Source organism: Mucor velutinosus (assembly GCF_035048745.1).
Source record: "Mucor velutinosus strain NIH1002 chromosome Unknown tig00001549, whole genome shotgun sequence".
In the NCBI taxonomy this organism is placed as follows: Eukaryota; Fungi; Mucoromycota; class Mucoromycetes; order Mucorales; family Mucoraceae; genus Mucor; species Mucor velutinosus.
In genome coordinates this window covers 257,217-277,756 of record NW_027041929.1, presented here as the reverse complement: position 1 = coordinate 277,756, position 20,540 = coordinate 257,217, and the positions used below count along the sequence as shown (strand labels likewise).

General features: G+C 40.5%; 8 protein-coding genes across 8 annotated transcripts; 3 read left to right on the top strand and 5 right to left on the bottom strand.

Moving 5' to 3' along the window:
- Nucleotides 1-188: 188 nt before the first annotated feature.
- ATC70_007013 (uncharacterized protein) lies at nucleotides 189-1,033 on the bottom strand (the record flags this gene model as incomplete). Its single annotated transcript, XM_064826279.1, has 3 exons — nucleotides 189-191; nucleotides 249-619; nucleotides 1,018-1,033. The coding sequence occupies 3 exons, from the start codon at nucleotides 1,031-1,033 to the stop codon at nucleotides 189-191; spliced, it is 390 nt and encodes a 129-aa protein (XP_064676377.1).
- A 386-nt stretch (nucleotides 1,034-1,419) lies between these two features.
- Nucleotides 1,420-2,342, bottom strand: ATC70_007012 (uncharacterized protein; the record flags this gene model as incomplete). Its single annotated transcript, XM_064826278.1, has 5 exons — nucleotides 1,420-1,806; nucleotides 1,864-1,906; nucleotides 1,972-2,006; nucleotides 2,059-2,147; nucleotides 2,213-2,342. 5 exons carry the CDS (start codon nucleotides 2,340-2,342, stop codon nucleotides 1,420-1,422), a joined length of 684 nt encoding a protein of 227 aa, XP_064676376.1.
- Nucleotides 2,343-2,520: 178 nt separating this feature from the next.
- ATC70_007011 (uncharacterized protein) lies at nucleotides 2,521-4,428 on the bottom strand (the record flags this gene model as incomplete). The annotated part of the gene is made up of 4 exons (XM_064826277.1): nucleotides 2,521-2,662; nucleotides 2,736-2,843; nucleotides 2,900-3,002; nucleotides 3,057-4,428. The coding sequence occupies 4 exons, from the start codon at nucleotides 4,426-4,428 to the stop codon at nucleotides 2,521-2,523; spliced, it is 1,725 nt and encodes a 574-aa protein (XP_064676375.1).
- Nucleotides 4,429-6,598: 2,170 nt separating this feature from the next.
- On the bottom strand, nucleotides 6,599-7,624 carry CDK5 (cyclin-dependent kinase 5; the record flags this gene model as incomplete). Its single annotated transcript, XM_064826276.1, has 2 exons — nucleotides 6,599-7,044; nucleotides 7,105-7,624. The coding sequence occupies 2 exons, from the start codon at nucleotides 7,622-7,624 to the stop codon at nucleotides 6,599-6,601; spliced, it is 966 nt and encodes a 321-aa protein (XP_064676374.1).
- A 748-nt stretch (nucleotides 7,625-8,372) lies between these two features.
- On the bottom strand, nucleotides 8,373-9,465 carry ATC70_007009 (uncharacterized protein; the record flags this gene model as incomplete). Its single annotated transcript, XM_064826275.1, has 4 exons — nucleotides 8,373-8,402; nucleotides 8,462-9,134; nucleotides 9,190-9,380; nucleotides 9,442-9,465. The coding sequence occupies 4 exons, from the start codon at nucleotides 9,463-9,465 to the stop codon at nucleotides 8,373-8,375; spliced, it is 918 nt and encodes a 305-aa protein (XP_064676373.1).
- A 1,987-nt stretch (nucleotides 9,466-11,452) lies between these two features.
- Nucleotides 11,453-13,760, top strand: ATC70_007008 (uncharacterized protein; the record flags this gene model as incomplete). Its single annotated transcript, XM_064826274.1, has 4 exons — nucleotides 11,453-11,519; nucleotides 11,632-11,715; nucleotides 11,774-12,390; nucleotides 12,474-13,760. The coding sequence occupies 4 exons, from the start codon at nucleotides 11,453-11,455 to the stop codon at nucleotides 13,758-13,760; spliced, it is 2,055 nt and encodes a 684-aa protein (XP_064676372.1).
- Nucleotides 13,761-14,176: 416 nt separating this feature from the next.
- Nucleotides 14,177-16,036, top strand: NRG1_3 (transcriptional repressor; the record flags this gene model as incomplete). Its single annotated transcript, XM_064826273.1, has 2 exons — nucleotides 14,177-15,902; nucleotides 15,954-16,036. The coding sequence occupies 2 exons, from the start codon at nucleotides 14,177-14,179 to the stop codon at nucleotides 16,034-16,036; spliced, it is 1,809 nt and encodes a 602-aa protein (XP_064676371.1).
- A 2,950-nt stretch (nucleotides 16,037-18,986) lies between these two features.
- YPT52_2 (GTP-binding protein of the rab/ypt) lies at nucleotides 18,987-20,441 on the top strand (the record flags this gene model as incomplete). Its single annotated transcript, XM_064826272.1, has 7 exons — nucleotides 18,987-19,037; nucleotides 19,089-19,327; nucleotides 19,386-19,583; nucleotides 19,642-19,780; nucleotides 19,839-19,987; nucleotides 20,045-20,303; nucleotides 20,355-20,441. 7 exons carry the CDS (start codon nucleotides 18,987-18,989, stop codon nucleotides 20,439-20,441), a joined length of 1,122 nt encoding a protein of 373 aa, XP_064676370.1.
- Between the last annotated feature and the right edge of the window lie 99 nt (nucleotides 20,442-20,540).

Sequence of the window (20,540 nt, the reverse complement as noted above, 5' to 3'; positions counted from 1 at the left end):
GCATTAACACTACGCTTATATCAAACCCAACATTGCTAAATATATCAAACTAGTAGTCCTTTCATATCCAACATCAAGCAAGATCTTTTACATTCTAGACATGACAAAAAAGGTAGTTTATTATCAAGAATAAAGCGTTTTTTTATTATTTAGAAAAGATAATCAGAGATTCCTTGATGCAACACAATTTACTAATAGCAATGTTAGTCATGACCCTTTCACGAAATCCAGATATCAACACTACTTACTTGCTTCATGGCATCCTTCTTACCCTTACGTTCGAGGATGGCAAGACGAGACTTATCCAACTTGAGGTTGGTGACAACGACCTTGGAGGGAGAGATACCAATGGGAGCAGTGGCACCGTTGACCTTCTCGCGAGAGACACGATCAATGTGGATAACCCACTTCTTACGGTAGACTTGGACAATCTTACCCTCACGACCCTTGTAGGTACCACGGACAACCATAACCTCATCATCCTTACGGACGGGAATGGAACGAACGCTGTGCTTCTCACGGAGCTCCTTGGACAAAGGAGCACTCATGATCTTACGACGAACATCGGAGGTGGCGGCGAAATGAGCCTTTCTGCTCTTACGGCGAGAAGAACTGACGTCTAATATATAGAACAAGAGGGTGAGTAGTCTGCTTTATGATGGAGGTAGCGAGTGAATTCTGATTCAGAGAAACATAATGGAAATCGAGAATCAAATGGGATAAATGGCACATGTGTGTCATGAATGGCGAGGCGAGGGCTGTAGAGCACTTGCGTCGAGATGGCATAAAGCACAGTTTCCTGCAGTGTCGTTGCTGAATAAGCTGTTGTACACAATAAATCGCTTCCAGCATTCAGAATGGTGCAAGTCGAGTTGATCTTGGGAATCCTCATGTCAAAATTCATGTCATGTCAATCATCCAAACATCCATCAATCCAATTTCATGTATCATCCACTCATCCGATTCATCCATTCGTTTCTTTGATCAAATTCGCTTTATCCGCTATCTGATATTTACCAGCAGAGAACTTCATCCTGTCTATATGATGAAAAAGAGGAGGATTCCAAATGTAGCTTACTTGGTCAGTACTTTTGATTACTTAATTTTCCTAGCCCGCACCTATTCAACCATGATGGATAGCGCAAAAAAAAAAAAAAAAAAAAAAAAAATTGTAAACCTAACACAGCCGGTCCGGACCCCTCAACCCTCATGCTTTCATCTATCAATGAGCAATGCCTCATGCAAACCATTATTGTGAACGATGCCAAATGTTTAATTATTTACTAGATAGAGAGAGATTGACTATGAAATTAATAGTGTAACGATTATTGCTGTAATATATAAGAAGACTTGAAATAGTACAAATGTATGCATAGTCAGAATAATGCTCTACTGCATACACCATGTATCAAAATCAAGTTATAGGTTGGCCACTGCCAATAGAACAGAGCTGGCACCAGCAACAAGAGCAGCTAGCAAGCAAGCATTGCTGCTACTCTTAGATTCAGATGCACGAGAGGTATGAGAATCAGAAGAATTTCCGTTTCTATTGTTGGAGTTGTCTGATTTACTAATCTCCTTCTTTGGAGGACCATGGTAAGAAGGTGTATCGTTTGGACTTTCGGTCTGCAGATAGCTTGGAGGCGCATTGTCTGTATCACATTGGTAATAGGCATTGCAGGTTGCAGCACATGTAGAAGGATTGACAATGTCCTTGTTACAAATCATTTGACATTCCTGCGCTTTCCCTGAGCATTCTGCTTGAACAACAGGCCATAAGAAAGGTGCGAAATCAGCAACCTTATGCTATATCGTCAAGATTAGTAAAAATTTTCAGATACATCCATTTAATCTATACTTTACTGAGCATCCACAGCCCCAAGCCATAGTAGTAACGTTACAGAAACTAGGCAAGTACAGATGTAAGTATGCACAGAATTTTTATATACAAAAACCCCTTGAAGAGCTTACTTTTTAGGTGCTTGGTTTGGTCCTCCACAATTATTCTGTTTATGCTGTTAGAAATGGCTACAAAGAAGCTACCTATTGGATACTTACAGCGCAATAGGCTGTTTGACGCTGACAAAGATTTTCACGGGCGGATGGATCTATTCTCAAAATGTCCCAATCAACATTGGGTAAGCCCGCTGTTTATATACGTGGTCAGTCTCGATAAATTGAAACGATGAGCCATGCATTATATGCTACAAACCAGGTTTATCAATGGGTTGTTGCTGCAAAACAGTAGAGTTATTGTTCACCGTTTCTACATTTTGAGCATAGATAGTTGCTGCTTGAAAAAGAGCAGCAAGCGACAAGACAGATACGCTGTTGAATAACATGTTTGAGATGTTGGAATGAAAAGAAGAAGGAAATATGGTCATCACAACGAAATATAAAAGTTGGCTAATGAAATATGATCCATCTTACACAGTTATCCCTCACACAAAGGTCCCTTCTCTCCCCTTAAAATGTGGACTTGATTGTTACAGAATAGTTTTAATTATGTGAGAGTATTATTTATGAGTCTTGAGCAGGCTTTTGACGAACAAATTCGATCATCAATTCGCAGTGATCAGTGTGAGGGAAGAGATCAACAGAGATGGCACGAGTAGGCTTGAAGGGCATGCCTCTGAAGCGGTTTGATTGAGGGCGACATAATCTAAAATACTGTATGTGAATACCTTTGATTCCCCTTTTTCCCCTTTTCTTCCTCTTGCAATTTATCTACTTACGTGACAAAATTATCTAAAGCTTGTTTGGCATCACAACTGATATAGACCACACGATCAATGTGTTCAGCATCACGAACAGCACGGATCACACTAGCATGGACACCATTTCTACTCCTGGCATGTCAGTATGACCAAATCAACACTGTGGCATCTCTCACTCTTACCTAGGTGGATCCAAAACTGCAATGACTTCCTCGTTCTTTTCGCCTGTCACTACATCAATCTTATCCTCAACCTTATTTGCATAATATGTCACATTCTCAATGTCTGTAAGGAGTGTTAGCTTATGTAATCCAACCCGCCAAAACAAGACAAACTTACTGTTTAATTTAGCATTGGCTTTTGCATCCACAATTGCTTCAGGCACCATCTCAATGCCAACGACACGATCGACAGAGCGGGCCATGGTGATACCAATTGTGCCAGTGCCACAGCAAAGATCGAGCAAAGTAGTCTTTTTGTTAGCATCAATGCTGCACCACTCTGCGCACTTGGCATACAACAACTCAGCAGCAGGTGTGTTAACTTGGAAGAAGGCGCTTGCAGAGAGACGGAAGCGACAGCCAAGCACATTTTCATAGATATAGCCATCACCAGTCAAGGTCTCCATGGGGGCTTTGTCAGTGATACCATTGGAGTTGCCATCCCACACTTGAAAGATCAAGGTAGTAACGTTGATGCCACTCTCTTGAGTCCAGAAATGAATCAAATCCTTCTTCTCTTGCTCCAAACGCTCAGGAGTCAAATCAGCAGCACGCAGTTGAACCAAGATCAAGACATCGCCAGTACTTTGAGTCTTGGTCATAAGCGTACGCCAGCAGCCTGTCTTTTCAACACGATCGTACACGGGTAAATCAGACTTTCTAACGTAGTCGCCAAATACTCGAGCAATATGTTTAGCAGTGTCAGATACATTCAAACATTCGCTAGGCTCCAATACATTGGTGATACCGTCGCGGTACAGACCCAGCAAGAAGCCAACAGTAGGCTCACCATCCAAATTCTTACCAATAGTGAACTCACATTTGGTGCGGTATCCATTGATCTCAGGAGAGGGAATAGGGTCGAGCACTTCGCAAGGCAAGGAACCCTTTTCAAAAGCCCACGCACGTTGACTCTCATCACGGACATCCTTGAGACCCTGGATCTTTCTCTTGAGGTTCATCAATTGCTTTGTACCATTGCGGTTCTTCTTGACTAATTGCACATCATAGGGCTCTCTCCACAGAGGGGTGACTTGATCTGCTAGCTTTTCAGCTGGTGTACGGGTATCGTCTTTGTCATCTATTATGGGTTGGTTTCTCTTTCCCTTCTTCCCTCCTCTGTTGCCACTCATGAACTTGTCACGATGCTCTTGCACGGTTTCGGTGATGTATTCACCCGCAAGTTGACGGTTTTTGAATGTGCTATTGTTGACTACTTCAAGACATTTTTGAGCTTCCTCTTCAGAATCCACAGTGATGAAACCAAAATCCCATTCAGGTGCCTTCTTGATGCGGTTGTATCCCAACTTTTTAAAATACTTTTTGACGGCAGGAAGTTCTCTTACTGGCAAATTGGTGACCTTGATACGGTGAGTCATCTCGAGCTTTTGCTTCTTTTGTTGCTCAGCGATTTCGTCTTCATCATCCACATCCAAGGGTCGCTTTCTGCCGAAAACGCTATCAATGATTGATGAAACTAACTTGAACATTGTACAAAGGTAAAGAGAGAGAGACATTGGGCCCAGAAGCAACAATTAAATTTGATGAAAAAATTTGATCTGATACATATGTGATTGGCGCGGCTATCTAATGCCATTTGACAGCTTTTCTCATCTCTTCTGTAACTTGGTTGTGGATTTGAAGTATAATACATGAGAAATTACACAGGCATTGGGGATTACAGCTTGATTTGATGTAGTAATGTTGAAAAAACAGTTTGTGGCGGGTAAATTTGAAATTTTTAGATGATAGGAGAAGCTGTGAAAGAAGCAAGATGGCTCATGAATCGAACAACCATGGATCAGCGTGCACAAACATGCCATCGGATGCTTTATGCCAGTTTTCTAGTGCTTTTCTTATCTGTAGAGGCAGGATATGACTCTAAAAGAGCTGACATATATTGGAGCAGTTTGTAGCATCCTATTCCCGCCATATGTCAAGCTGATTTCTTGAGGCTGCTTCTCGGAGATACATAATACAGCGATGTTAGCAAGATTCGGTGTATATTTTGACTTATTTTGCAGAGCTTTTGGATTATTTACCATAGCATAATAATTTTACTGTCCTTACGCACTTTCGAAGCTTAAAAAGGAAATGGGTTGATCTTACAGCTATTTCGGTGGATTTGCGCTATTAGATGCAAGACTTCAAAAGCATATATTATTGCCTTCATGATTAGAAGGGCATTGAGTTTGCCAGCCTGCCTCACCAGCCGCCAAAATTAATTCAAATTCAGAATCATAGTCTGCTCTAGATTGGACAAATTTTAGTAAATTTCGACTCGATTGAACTATCTTTTTCAGATTCGACTATATCAAACATAATGATCACCCCGTACTTCCTTAAGCTTTCTTGGGGTGCTTTTCAAGACGCATCCAGCGGTGCCAAATAAAATAGATGTTTTAAATAAACTTACTGAGCAATTTCTGAAAATATGAAATGAGGTTTTTGGTGAAAATGTTGAGATTTTGCATATGAAATTCTCTTAAACAAAGTTTCAGAGGTTGCTTTGGATCGAGAGAAGCATTTTGAATTAATGTATACTATAGTAAAAGTCTTCAATTTTGAGGTGAAAAACGCGATCGTTTGATTTTTGATGAAAACCATGAGGGGTACCTCATGCTTTTTGGTCGATTTTTGTTCATGTTTTTTTTGATTCCCAAAAGTTGAGCAAAGGTGTCAACAAGTTAGTGCTAATTAATAGCAATTGTTTGGTGCTATTCTGACGATCTAAAACGGCGTTGAACGCGAGAAAACACGGTTTAAATGTACCCAGTATTTGCTGTATTAGGCACACGCTTGACTAGAAAGGGGATAATACCGGTATACTGCTTGCTAGTGTATGAAGTATTTCGAGTGTATACGGATGTGGAACATCACATAAGAGTCAGATCCACAGATAATATGGGGGGGGGGGGTTCTCCTGTGTAGGTGGAGGGTTAAAATGGAATTAGTAGTATTTTGACAAGATGATCAAGAGCAATCGCTAGCGCGAGCTGCCGCGGCGTAAGTTGGTTCTCACCAAATCAAAGCAAAGTTAGGGAGGCGTACGCAGACTCGTAGTGCATAATTAAGCTATTGTTTAATATTAATGGAGAGGGCCCAATTCTCCCATCATTTAACATCGTGTGTCTCCTCAATACTAACAAAAGCAAACATGATCAAGCCATACACTCCAACTAGTGAAACTTGTTGAGTGATTCATCGATTTTTGCGCGCATAGAGCCGAGCTTGGAGCATTTAGAGGAAGCATTCGTAATAAATTTTAATTTATTGATTTATGATTCATCGGAAGCACTCCTTTTTAAATAGCAATCTAATTTGATGTAAGTGTATCATATTTTTAACGCCTCTTTTATAAATCACAATAACAGAAATAATCAGGAACATGCATCCAAGGTATACTCAACAAGCTATGGAAGGCCTCCGTATGGATAAAACTGTTCCAAGAGACAGCATCTGAGTGCACGAACAAGCGTTTAGCAATACCTCCCGCCATTTGAAAAAGCGATTATCATACTTGAAATTTTATATATGAACAAAAATATAATTGAAGGTGAAAACGAATGGAAAAAGGAAGGTGTATTGCTATTAGAAAAAGTGTGTGTGTGCAAATGTGATAAATTATGCTGGTTCGTATAATAGTTTTTTTTTTTTTTCTTACATGAAAAAATGAGTATTCTGTCGACTGTCCATATGGACAAACATATCATTCAGCTTGAAATTGTTCAGTTCCTCCTTGATTTTCAAAGCTAAAACAGGTGTCAACTTTTGACAAGTAGCGCCTGTATCACATCGACGATCATACTCCTGTGCAGAAAACGTTTCATGCAATTTGATGACAGGATTAAATGAGAGTGATTTTTTACTACTATTTGTTGTGATGGAGGAATCAGTATTGGAGGAGCAGGTGGTGGTGGAGACAGTGGAAGCAGCAGGGGATGGCAGCTGTTCTACTGCTGCGAAGGGTGGAGGTCGAGAGCGACGCTGATGGTGGTTGTATCTAGATGAAATGCTTGAATTGGGTGAAGCAGGTAAACTTGTGTTGTGTGCCATGAATGATGGAGATGGGAATGATGTCGTGTACGACGACGATGATGAGCGACCTATTCAGATGACAATGGCATGAGACATCATGTATTTTTATCTTGGTATCGTCAGCTTACCTTTGCTTTTGGTCGTGGAGGATGGAGAAGCCGAAAAAGAGGTATCTACAGGTTTTAATTTCGGCAATTCACCGGCTTGTCTCTTGTCTGCTACAGCAGTGCCATGCTCTGTCATACCAAACACTTTCTTGATTCGTTTGCCCAATGATTGTCTTCTCTTTGGCAGCTCAATTGAATTAGGAGTAGTTGGGGTAGATGATGTGGACGAAGGAGACATTCTATTTGAACTGGATGTATTGATAGGTGTAACCGTGGTTCTCTTGGCAGGCTCGGAACGATGCTTTACGCTTGAATTCGAAGTGGAAGGTGATGGTTGATAAGATAGCGAGGGGCGATATCTACTGGCATTGCTGCTGGTGGATGACACAGTGGATGATCTCCTACTGCTTGTGCTATTTCGCATCATCATCATCATTTGCTGCTGCTGAAGGTACTGCAATTGGTAGTAACTTGACTGCAGTTGTTGATGGTAGAGCTCATTTTGGTAAGACCAATCAGTCCACATGGCATTGGTGTCCATCTTTTTAAAATGTAATGAAAGCAGGTAAGAAAGACAGAACAAATAGGCAGAATCAAATTGCCTAGTTATATATAAAAATAGAGATCCCCCATGACCCATATTACACACTCAAATTGTAATCCCATGGCTTTATCTCTGTCTCTCTCTCTCTCTCTCTCTCTCTCTCCCTCTCTCTTTTCTCAAGGAAAAACTGTTCAAAATAAGTTTGCATAAAAATAGCATTGAAACACCATACATGGTAATTGAAGAAAAGCAAAGTATAGAAAACCGACCCAGAAAATTACCTTTTTGTCACTAGCATTGGGTGAAGAGACATTGATTTTCATGGACATCATGTCTGCCAACGACATGTCATCATCGCCATCATGAGAAAAGTAGTTCATCGTATGTGTAGGTGCCTTTGCTTGTGGATAAGGTATATATAGTATTTACAAGAAAACAAGAAAAATGAAAAAAAGGAAAGAAAGAGCTCTTTTTTCGAAATGTGGACCATCTCCCCTCTTTTGTGCGCATTATATATATATATGAACATTTCCTCCCCCTCCCCCTCTGTCTCGCTCTCTCTCTCTCTTCCAGAGTTTGCTCCCTTTTTTCCCAGCCATCTCCTTTATTCTGGTACTCGAAAATATACGTAAAAACGAAATGATCTCCCCCTCCGCTTTATTCCTCAATTGCTCTGTTTCTCCCTCCTAATAAGCATAGCTGTAGACTCCTTTTGCTCGATTTTTATTATGATACACACTTTTTTCTACTCGTATTCTGGCACATCGTCAGGTTCCTAAAATCAATGCATTTGAGTAAAAAGAACTAAATCGATATGCAAGTATATTAATTTACCTTTGGCTCCAAATCTTCGCCGTATTGCATCGAGTTATCAACGTGCGATAATACGTATTCAACAGAATCTTCGTCTGTAATATTAAGTGGTATAAAGCGTACCATGCTGTAATCATCAATCAATTGTACAATGGCTTGATTCAATGCTTGGAATTTTAGGCTCCTTGGGCTGGGTTCCTCTCCATTAAGCACTGTATCAGCTTCCTCTGTCATCAACATTGGATCAGGTTCCAAGTATCTATCCATCTCACGATCTGTCATAGCCTTCTCCATCAGTCTTCTTCTTCTCTTTTGTCTACGTCTCTTCTTTTCTGCAGCTGTCTCGGCGTCATCCTCGTCATCATCATCTTCTTCAATGGGTTTGTTTCCATAATCTCCCTCGATTAAATCCATCTTGGTCATGACGTTGATGTGAGGAATCTCTAAATTGACCATGGCACTCATGGCACTCAAAACACCAGAAAAGTACTTGCTTTTGTCCTCGATAAATTGTGATTCCAGACAGTAGACACCGCAGACTGACATGTTCAGACGACCAAGTGTCTCGCAAAGACGTCTCATAATGGGAAAATGGGTGTATAATTCAATTTGACCGGGACAATCAATGATCAAGTAATCATCGTCAAATGTACCAATCTCCTCTTCGAGCCAGTCGACATTGTTCATCAAAAACCTAGTATATCTACCATCAGTTCACTGCAGCTGCGATCCAGTGGTATGCTGCTTACTCTAAGCAATAGATCAAGCCACCGTTGGGTCCATAGTCCAATTCCTCCATCACATCTTCCAATGTAATGAGCTCTCTGATATCAATCGTGGGCTCGTATTCGAAATTCTCGGCAGCAGGATCCAGATTGACTAAATGAACCTTTCTTCCAGCTGTTTGGCAGTGTGTCATCATGGTTGCACAGTATGTAGACTTTTTGTATAAAGCACAGTGTCAATCTCTCCAGCTTCATGCTCTCCAAATGTTCACATACCTTGCCACTTCCAGCAGGCCCCATGACGAGTTGACAGTGACGACCCCTAATAATTAGATGACCAGAACATCAGTATCTTGATTCTCTAATGCAGCGTGCAATTACTTTTCTTACATTATAGTGTGATGTGTGTTGAATTAAAGAATTGAGTGAAAAACCTTTTTCTGTAGCTACGCGGGTAATTGTGCTGGAAGTTTTTTTTCTCGGTACAGTCACTGGATTGATTACTAAATCAAACATCTAACGCTACATTTGACCAATAAACGTAGCCTATTCATGCTCGCTTTGACATATTTGTGCTAAATACAATGCTAACGCATTAGACATGGCATTTGAAACGATATACATATCATATTAGCCATCTCGTTCTTGCACGTTTGCAGTTGGATACCAGATAAATGCATCCAAATGACACCTTGTATTAAAATTCATACATTGCACATCGGATTCATGCAACCATTTTTTGATGTCTAGTGCTAGTTTCGATTGTGAAAACCAAAGCGTATGATCTGTGCCATTTAGCATGACAAGCGCCTATCAAGCTTAGACTTGATACTCAATGCCAGCAAGTATGATTTACCCAGCAAATCACTCTATTTTGAAGATGGCCTCATCAGATTTTAAAATGTAACCAAGCCAAGTGAAAAGTGCAATTGTCAACATACGTGCATGTAGTTGGCATGAATTTCATTTTTAATTCAAAGAGTTCTTTCTTATTTACATACATATAACATTGTTCTTTAGCAAAGGAGAACACTATATATTTTTAGGAGCAGAGCATCCAACCAGTTTCTAATCACTACCATTACATAGGAGTAAGATACGAGGGAAAAATAGGATGGAAGAGCATTCTCAAAAAGCAGAATGACAAACATGGTGGTAGATAGGACCCTAATTAGGGATCAACACAGAGAGATTTAATGTGTACAACATCTGGCATCTCGATGCATTTGGAGGACATTGTATCGGTAACTTGAACGGCATGAATTGTTGGCATGCAAAGGAGTCTGTTGGTACTCAAAGCCCTTTTTTTGTTTTTGTTTTTGAACTCGAACATTTGCATATCGTGTCAGTGTTTGAATGTCAATTACGAAGAGATGCTTATAGGTTCATTCTGATTTCCTCTTACATCATCTGTTCTATAGCGTCAAAGCCAGGAGATGCTTTGGATTTGGATATCAATGTACAGCATCACTACGTGTTTATGTTGGTGTGGCGATAATGAAATGCTTCGGTATACAAACATTGCGATAATAAGTTACGAGAGGGATTCTCGATTTACAAGAATGTTTGCTGTACTCAAGTTTATACTCAAGTCTTGAAGGTGCTTTCAAATCGACATACATTCGCATGGAAGGACATGCAATGTACAAGAAGCGACATTTGATGATTTGAAGCCCATTTAAATGTAGTATTTACAGTAGGACTTCCCAATGGTAATTCACAGGCACACAAACTCTATCAATGTGATTTACATTATAAATTGCTAAAGAGAAAAGTGACTAGAGCCAGTGTTGCGATTATGATGAAAAACGTCAAGCGAGAGCCACTAAAATGCGCGGCCTAGAAAACTGGATCGACCAACGATATCATTTTACTAATGGGCTATCTAGATTTTTTTTTCCGGGCATAAATGGTTTTACCCCCCCCCCCTGGCTATGAATTGAGTGATCTAGCTTGACATTTGACACCGATTAAGGACTGTGCGTTCACGGCAAGTACAGGTTTTCATGGCTGATGGCATACGAATACTATTCTATCATCTAGTGGATATGATGGAATAGTCTGCTATGAATCAAAGTAATTCGTTGGTGTCTGATTGGACTCCATGTGACAATGTTGAAGCTTCACACGCCATTTAAACGGCGGCCTCCACAAAATGTTATTCTGCTGACTTATCGTATTCTTTCAGTTACACACCTTATAAATACAATGGTCGTTTTATTTGTTCTCCCTTTTCTTCTTTTTCCTCTTTATCCCCACAATTTAATAGAAATCAATTGCAAGAAAAATGGGCAAATTCACCTTGGAAAAGCAAACCTACGAAGTTCCTGGAAGCAGAAGTCCTGGTCAAACAGGTAAATCAGCTTGCTATTACACAAATGCCAGCGTTTAGTCATCGTAAATAGGCTTTACATGGCTATGTCTTCTACGTCAAAAAGCCATGAAATACTCATATACTTAATTTAGGCATCTATCGTAATGCTCAACGTCCCGTTGTTGAGGCATCCTTCTCGCCCAAAGTGAAATCCATGATTGATGTGTTTAACAATGGTAACACACACAAACAGCACATTCCAAATCTTACCGTAGAGCTAATTGATGCATATAGGTTTGAAAACCTCAAAGGATCGCCCATGTCTCGGTGTGCGCTCAGTAAAGAACGCTCAAACTGGCGAGCGTGGCCCTTATGTCTGGCAAACCTATCGTCAGGTGAGCCATAGAATCACCAATTTTGGCTCTGGTCTCTTGAACTATTTGAACCACACCATGAACGACACTCGCACCTCCAACATCCCTATCGGTATCTGGTCAATCAATCGTCCTGAGTGGACCATCACTGATTTGGGCTGTGCTTCCTACTCTCTTTACACTGTCGCCCTCTACGATACACTGGGTCCTGACACTGTCGAATTCGTTGTCAACCATGCTGAACTCGAAACCGTTGTTTGTTCTGGAGATCACATTGCCGACCTTTTGAAATTAAGACACAAATTGCCTAATCTCAAGACCATCATCTCTATGGACTCCATTGAGGAGGTAGCTCGTCCTGGTGTTGCCTCCAAGAGTGACATTATCAAGGCTTGGGCTGCTGAAAAGAACGTGAATTTGGTCGATTTCAACTTTATCGAGGAGTTGGGCAAGAAGAACAGACGCTCCTACAACTATCCCAAGTCAGAGGATTTAGCTTGTATCATGTACACCAGTGGTACAACTGGTATGCCAAAGGTAAACTCTATTTTATTTCATGTGGGGAAAAAAAAAAAGAAGTGGAAGAATTAACATGTGATCATCTTGCTTGTTAACTTCAGGGCGCCATGTTGACCCACGGTAACTTTGTCTCTGCATTGTCTGCCAGTTATCAAAGTTTCGGTGGTACTGCTGAGGACTCTAGTATCTCTTACTTGCCTCTCGCTCACATCTTTGGCCGTGTATGCGATATGTTGTGTCTCTGTATTGGTGGTCGCTTGGGCTACTTTGCTGGTGACATGAACCTCTTGGTCGAGGATATCCAAGAAATGAAGCCTACCATTTTCGCTACTGTACCACGTCTCCTGAATCGTGTTTATGGTAAGATTGTTGCCTCCACCGTAAATGCTCCTGGTGCTACCGGCGCTTTGGCTCGCCGTGGTATTGCTACAAAGTTGGCTAATCTCGAAGCTGGTAAGGGTTATACTCATCCCTTCTGGGATCGTTTGATCTTTAACAAGGTCAAGAGTGCTCTTGGTGGACATGTTCGTATCATGGTTACTGGTTCCGCTCCCATTGGTAAGGATGTCATGCAATTCCTCCGTGTTGCTCTCTGCTGCGATATCCGTGAAGGCTACGGTGCCACTGAAACCTGTGCTGCTTCCACCATCCATTATCCCAACGAATTCAAGGCTGGCCACATTGGCGCTCCCTTCACATGTAACGAAGTTAAGTTAGTGGATGTCCCTGAAATGAACTACCTCTCTACTGATCCCTATCCTCGTGGTGAAATTTGTATCCGTGGTCCTAACGTTTTCAAGGGATATTACAAGGATGAGGAAAAGACCAAAGAGGCTATTGATGAGGAGGGTTGGTTCCACACTGGTGATGTTGGTATGATCAACGAGCGTGGCAGCATTGTCATCATTGATCGCAAAAAGAACATTTTCAAGTTGGCTCAAGGTGAATACATTGCCCCTGAAAAGATTGAAAACATCTATGCAAAGGACCCTGTCATTGGCCAAATCTATTTGCACGGTGATTCATTGCAAAGCTCTTTGGTTGCTATCGTCGTCCCTGATCCCGATACTTTGGCTGCTATCGTTCAAGCCAAGTTACCTCAAGTGCATGCCAAGAAGTTGAGCTTTGCTGAATTATGTAAGGCTCCCGAGGTGGTTGTCTTGGTTTTGGATCAAATGACCAAGGTCGGTAAGAAGGCTGAATTGCGTGGTTTCGAACAAGCCAAGGCCTTGTATTTAGAATCAGAGCCTTTTGCTGTTGAAAACGATCTCTTGACTCCTACTTTCAAGGTCAAGCGTCCTCAAGCCAAGAAGCACTACGAAGCCAAGATTGCTGAACTCTATGAAGCTCTTAATAACCAGGTTGAACCTGCTAAGGCTAAGCTTTAAATTACTTATTTATTGGTTGGGAATCCTCTATATCATCTATCCACAACCTCTTTTCATTCATTGAAACCAAAATTTCCTTTTTTTTTGTCATTTATTTAGATACGGAATGTATATGAATAAACAATAATGTTATATCCAATATCAATCACCAATATTTTCGGGTTTGTGTAGATTCACGTAAGCAACGACAATTGACACTGTGCGTTGCATTACTTGCATCATGCGAGAAACCTACCTCACTGAGTATCAACTAGCAGGTGACACAAGGAGCAGGAAAAAGGGGTATCATTGCCTAAATGAGGCAAATGTTTTGATTTGCCTTATTTTCGACAAAATAATCAAATAGATTTCGTTTTCCCTCTCGGTTTCTTTTCTCATCTCTTTATTCCCTTAGTTTCCAAAAAAGCTTAAATAGTATGCAATCTGACGTCTGTTATGATTATTACAACAACAGTCAAAACAGTGGCAACAATGGTGGACATCAGTCATTAAGAGGACCAAGGCCCATTCAGCAGTCGCCCATGTATCCATACTCGTATACTCCAAGGCAACCACGCAAGCCAATTGAAGTGAGAGTGCCTACACCGAGAACTCAATTTACCCCTCAGCCTCCATCGCAGCCATATGTGTATCCAGCTCCAAAACCACAGTTGGGAAGAAAGCCCTCAAAGACGGAATTGCCGCTGGACAATTTCATCCCGCCTTCACCTGCGCCTTCTTCATCCACCAAAATAATAGCCCATTCGAATGTCTCCATACGTCGAAAGCCAACACCACCTACTCCAGCGCCCAAAGCAAGTGCTAGTAAGCCGGTAAATCCTGTATATCAATCGCCCTTGAACCGTTACTCGTCTGACGATGACAATGATGAAGATGACGATGTGAATGATGAGGACATACTCCGAGATTTGACCTTGTCGAGACGAATGAGTGTACATGATATCACCATCTCTTCTGACGAAGAAGACGATGACGATGACGATGATTATAATTTAGAAGATACCTCAAGAAGACCAACTAGCAAAGTACCTGATGATTTACCGCCAATTCCTCAGATATCAGCACCTGGATACTCGGACGATGAAGATGAGAATACTACCAGTGCATCCATATACACAATTCGCAAAGATGACTTGCCGCCTATACCCTCCATTTCTGCTCCTGGCTACTCTGACGACGAAGAAGAAGAAGAAAAGAATGTTCACAAAAGCAAAGCTCCATTACCTGTCATCCCTACTATTTGTGTTCCTGGAGGGTTTTCGGACGATGATGATGATCAAGAGCAAAACGCTACACATGCTCAGCAAAAGAAAAAGAGCGCATTATACAACTCGATGTATTTTGGTATTCGATGTGGTGGATGTGAGGAACCATTGAGCGGTCAAGCGATTACGACATCCGGCAAACATTGGCATCCACGCTGCTTCAAGTGTCAAGCATGCCATCAAAATCTGGAGCATATTGCATTCTATGAGAAGGACAGTTTACCTTACTGCGCTCTTGACTATCACGAATTGTTCAGCCCTCGATGTGATTTTTGTAAAACACCAATTGAAGAGCATTCCATTTCAGCACTGGGAAAGACATACCATGCTGGCCACTTCTTTTGTAGAGAATGCGGTAAACCATTCGATGAGGAAACCAACTTTTTGGAACATGGAGGACATGCCTACTGTGAAGCGGATTACTACAAACAGTTTGGAAAGGCTTGCAGAGGATGTGAAGAGACGATTACAGGGGATTTCTTGGTGGCATTGGGTGGTGAATGGCATAAAGAGTGCTTTGTATGTGCTGATTGCGGTAGCACATTTGCATCGTCCACGTTTTTGATCAAGGGAGGTAAGCCGTACTGCGAGGAGCACTATCATCAGCAAACAAGCTTGAAAAAGAAGATTAGTCTACCTAAGGCTAAACCACTGAAACCACTGCCGAGTTTGGATTTACTGGCGTCGCCAAAGAGCTCAAAACCGGTACCTGATACTATCTGCATCACGGAGAATACAGCAGAATCACAGACCAAGACCTGCCATAAATGTCAAACCACAATACAGGGCCGATGCCATAGTGCTTTTGGACGTGATTACCATCCTCTGCATTTCCAATGCTCGAGGTGCAACAAGCTTTTATCTGCTAGACTTACAGGTAATACGTTTAGATGCATTGATAGGATTGATATTAATAAACCTTAATTAGGCTTATACCAGGAAATAGGCGATGGTGAGATTATTTGTAAGCCATGTGTCAGGAAAAATAGATCCACAGATCCATCATTTTAGGCGTTTTGGTATCAAAAGAAAAACGTGAGTGCAATAAAAAAAAAGCCCTGTAGCTATACAGTATCATCTGACAGTTTAAAATGGTATTTAACAAGAGAAATCACTACTGCTCAATTGTACCCAAATCTTGCTGTGTTTTGCATAATTTTGAGTAAGGTGTATGGCAAATATGCTGTCTGCCCGTATATAAATTGCTCTTGCGGATATAGACTTGGAGCATCACGACAGAGTCAAACCTACAGTTATAAAGAATTCCTCTATAATAGTAGGAAGCTAAGAAGTCTACATTAGTCGATTTCGAATGACATAGACACGGACAAATGGTCGTAAGTTGGATCTTCCAGAAAAAGCAAATATAGAGAATCTCCTGAAGTGTTGAGGTGCTTGCAAGTGATAATAAGATCTGATGGGCTATTGTTAAAATGCATGTGCAGTATATTTTCAACAATTGCCAGCACTCCATCTATTTCGATGCGCACCAGTAAGTGGGCGCATCATTCTATTTATGCATGTCCAACCTTTTAATCAAACGACAATTATACTAAAACCATAAAGCCTACTTCATTCCCTTATGGATTAACACAGTATTTCATGTTCCTATTCTACCAAATTAGTGTAAGGATTTTCATCAAAAAAGATGAGCTAGTCAAATAAAGCATATAAATTAGAATCAATATTGCTAATATTTATTGGATACCTGAGTTAACCGCTGCTATCTGTTGTCAGGCACAGCCATGATGTTTTCCCGTAGCAACCCTCTTTTTATGAGCTTCCGGCAGCATCGATGTCTTTTATAAAGAGCATGATGGTCCAATTTGCCACCAACAACCAGTAGCCAAATCTCGATTAACTCTTCGCCTTTTTTTTTTTTTTTTTTTTTTTTTTTTTTTATCCAGATTGGCTAACGTTTGACCATCGTCGACTTGATTGAACTATTTTGCAAGATTCGACTATATGAATTGTGATGGTTTCACTAACTTCTCTTAAGCTTTCTTGGAGTACTTTTGAAGGCGTATCTAATGGTACCAACTATACTAACTTTTCTGAATAAACTTATTAAGTAATATCGCAATTTATGGAAACTCTTTATCTACAAAAATGTTGAAATTTTGCATATGAAGTTCTCATAAACAAAGTTTCAGAGGTTGCTTTGGATCGAGAGAAGCATTTTGAATTAATATCATAACATAGTAAAAGTCTTCGTTTTGAAGGTCAAAAACGCGATCGTTTGATTTTTTATGAAAACCATGAGGGGTGCCTCATGCTTTTCGGTCGAATTTTGGCCATGTTTTTTTTTGATCCCCAAAAAGTTGGACAAAGGTGTCAATAAGTAAGTGCCAGATGAGAGCAATTTTTTGGCGCTATTCTGACAATCTAAAACGGCATCTTACTCGAGAGATATCTTCCTAAATACATCCAGATTATGCTGTGTTTTGCATATTTTTGAGCAGTAAGATGTAATGTAAGTATGATGTCTACCCGTTTAGGCGTTGTTCTAGTTGGTATCAGCATAGAGCATCAAAAAGGAGTCAAATCCACCGTTGTGGGTATTGTTTTACAGAATGGTATCCCAAAAAATAGTGCAAATCCAGCCATTATTCAGTTTTTAATACTTATGAAACGAATGCATTATGCCATCCAACACGATGAGCAGTATTTCTAGTGCTTATTGCTATTTGATAGCTTCATCTGATTCTTTGGCAACAGAGCGTTACTTTCAAGGCATTGATTTTGTGTTGATAATGGCAACAACAGGAGGAAAAATGGTATATATAAGATGTATAATTGGTGCTCTATAAAACTCTCTATTAGTGTTTTGAAAGATGTTTTATGTTGAAGCCTCTAATGATGATGTAAATCCAATATTTTGTGGGAAGTTCCTAAGGTCAATCAATGCTATCATCATCATCATCATCATAATGTGTTGTTCAATCAAGCGAGCATAGATTTCATCGGGTTGTGATTGATGATTTTAAGTAACTATAAGGGATGAATACCATTTCGCGAAGATTTCAAGCATTTCGTGATATTCAGCGCAAAATCCGATGATGGGATTAATATAATGATACCAGTCGACACCTTGATCGAATGCATCTGATTAACTCAACTACTATAAGTTGGCAAAGACTATACCTGCCAAAACTTGTATATCTACTGATAAAGCGTCATATAATTAAACTTTTCTTCTCAAATCAGGATACCAATCAACAGCTTCTAAACTATAGAAACAACTACTCTCTTCTCATAACAAGAAATAAAAATAATAAAAAAAAAATGCCCTGGTCTAGATGTGGTAATGACAAAAGTTTTAAAAATTTAGGCTTAGGTAAGACATTTGCGCAGTTTCGCGCGAGGTATTGTCTAAGAAAGTGCCGCCAAATCGAAAGATCATGGTGATACAAAATTATGGCGACATATAGGAAGGTGCTGATGTATATTTAACATGGTCCGTGTTTCTGATGCGGGATTAAGACCCCGTACGATGCAGATAATACATGTTCCTGAACCTTTTTCTTCATTTTTATATTTTTGTGCTGTTTTTTTTTTCTCGCTGGTAGTTGCAGAGACCAATCAAAGGGTAAGGGAGAGAGTCAAAAGGAGAAGAAGAGCAAGGATAAAGGAAGTACTTGGGATTGTAAACAATCGCTCGGGATCAGCGATTGATTTTTTCAATTGTTTGCTTATTCATGGATCGAGAAGAGAACTAGGCAATTTTGAAGCCTGTATATACACACAATACTTTCAGCACATGGATTGCTTGTTTTCTGTAATGCATCATTGGCATTCAGTGACACTATCAAAGTTGTAATGGTGCTACGATGAGGTGTGCTTTGAAAGGGCGAATCCACATTTGACTTTGAAAAATTGTTCAGAATGATACTCTGTGGCTACTCTTTCTTGTACTTTTTCATTCTTTCGTATCTCACATAATTATATACCACCTTGTTCAATGTCGACGGCAGGATTCCCACATAGATTTCTTAGCAAAATTAAGAAAAAGGTAGGTTCTTATAAGATGGTCAAAATGAAGGCCTTTGCTAATACTTTATAGACTTCAAATGATAACATAAAGTCGAATGACAACCTTGGAGGGCATGGCATTCCCAGAACAAAGCCTTTCAAATCATATGACAACAAGAAGCAATCTGAGGAAGCACGAAATGGCACTAAGCCCACACCAAAACGTTTAACAGACGCCTTGAAGTCAACATTAACTCCAGCAAGGACAACACAGAGATCGAATACAACGACTACTCGAAAGCCGCTACTACGAAATGGAGACAAGCAACCGTAAGAAATCATAATGAAAACGAGCAGGAGAGAAAGCGACACTCAGCGCTTCTATTAGAGATATAAAACATTGGACTTTAGAAGACTTTGAGATTGCTAGGGATTTAGGAAAAGGCAATTTTGGCAGCGTTTTTCTTGCAAGAGAGAAATCAAGAAAAATAATTGTTGCGCTCAAGGTCATGTACAAGCAGCAAATAAAGGATATGGGCATTCAGAAGCAACTAGAACGTGAGATCGATATCCAGGGCCATCTGAGGTAAAGTTAGATGTGCAAGATTGCGCTTGATCCATGCATCTAATGCCTCTCACATTAGACATCCCAATATACTAGGTCTTTATGGATACTTTCATGATGACAGCCGCATTTTCATCATACTCGAGTACGCAGCGAATGGCGCCCTGTATGATGAGCTACGAAAAAGAATCAGATTCACAGAGGAAGAGGCAGCAAAGGTAAGAGAGCAAACAATACCCAACTAGAGGATGCGTCACTCACATTGGATGAACCCAGTACATTGCACAAATGGTCGATGCTTTGGCATATTTACACAATAACCAAGTCATTCACCGTGATATCAAACCAGAAAACCTCATGTTGGGCCGCAATGGCGAAATCAAAATAGGGGATTTCGGATGGTCAGTGAGGACTGAGAGACTCAAGTGAGTGATATTGCACACATGTTGAGAATTGCTTTGAGAAACTCATTGCTGCGACAGTAATAGGAGAGGCACTTTATGCGGCACGTTGGATTACTTGCCTCCTGAGATGGTAGAAGGAAGAGTGCATGATAAAAACGTAGACATTTGGTCCCTAGGCATTCTGCTGTATGAACTGATTGTCGGTAGCCCACCATTCGAGGAGAAACAGGCTGAAAATGACGATGTGAGCAGTGCGATTACTTATGAGCGCATTCGAAATGTGGAACTCCACTTTCCAAAGTATGTCAGTAAGGATGCAGCCGATCTCATCAGCAAGGTAGGTGGCTCTATGCAAGTCAATTGACTCATCTAACATGTATCATGATAGCTTCTCAAATACAACTCTGGAGACCGTTTGCCGCTAAGGAACATTATGCACCACCCTTTTATTGTCAAGAATCTACAAGAAACTTAGATGTTTATATTTGAAATAAAAAGCGTTGTGATACCAGGTTTCATTAGTCATGGAAGTGGACCAGACTAGACTACTACATGAGGCAATGACGACTGCGGT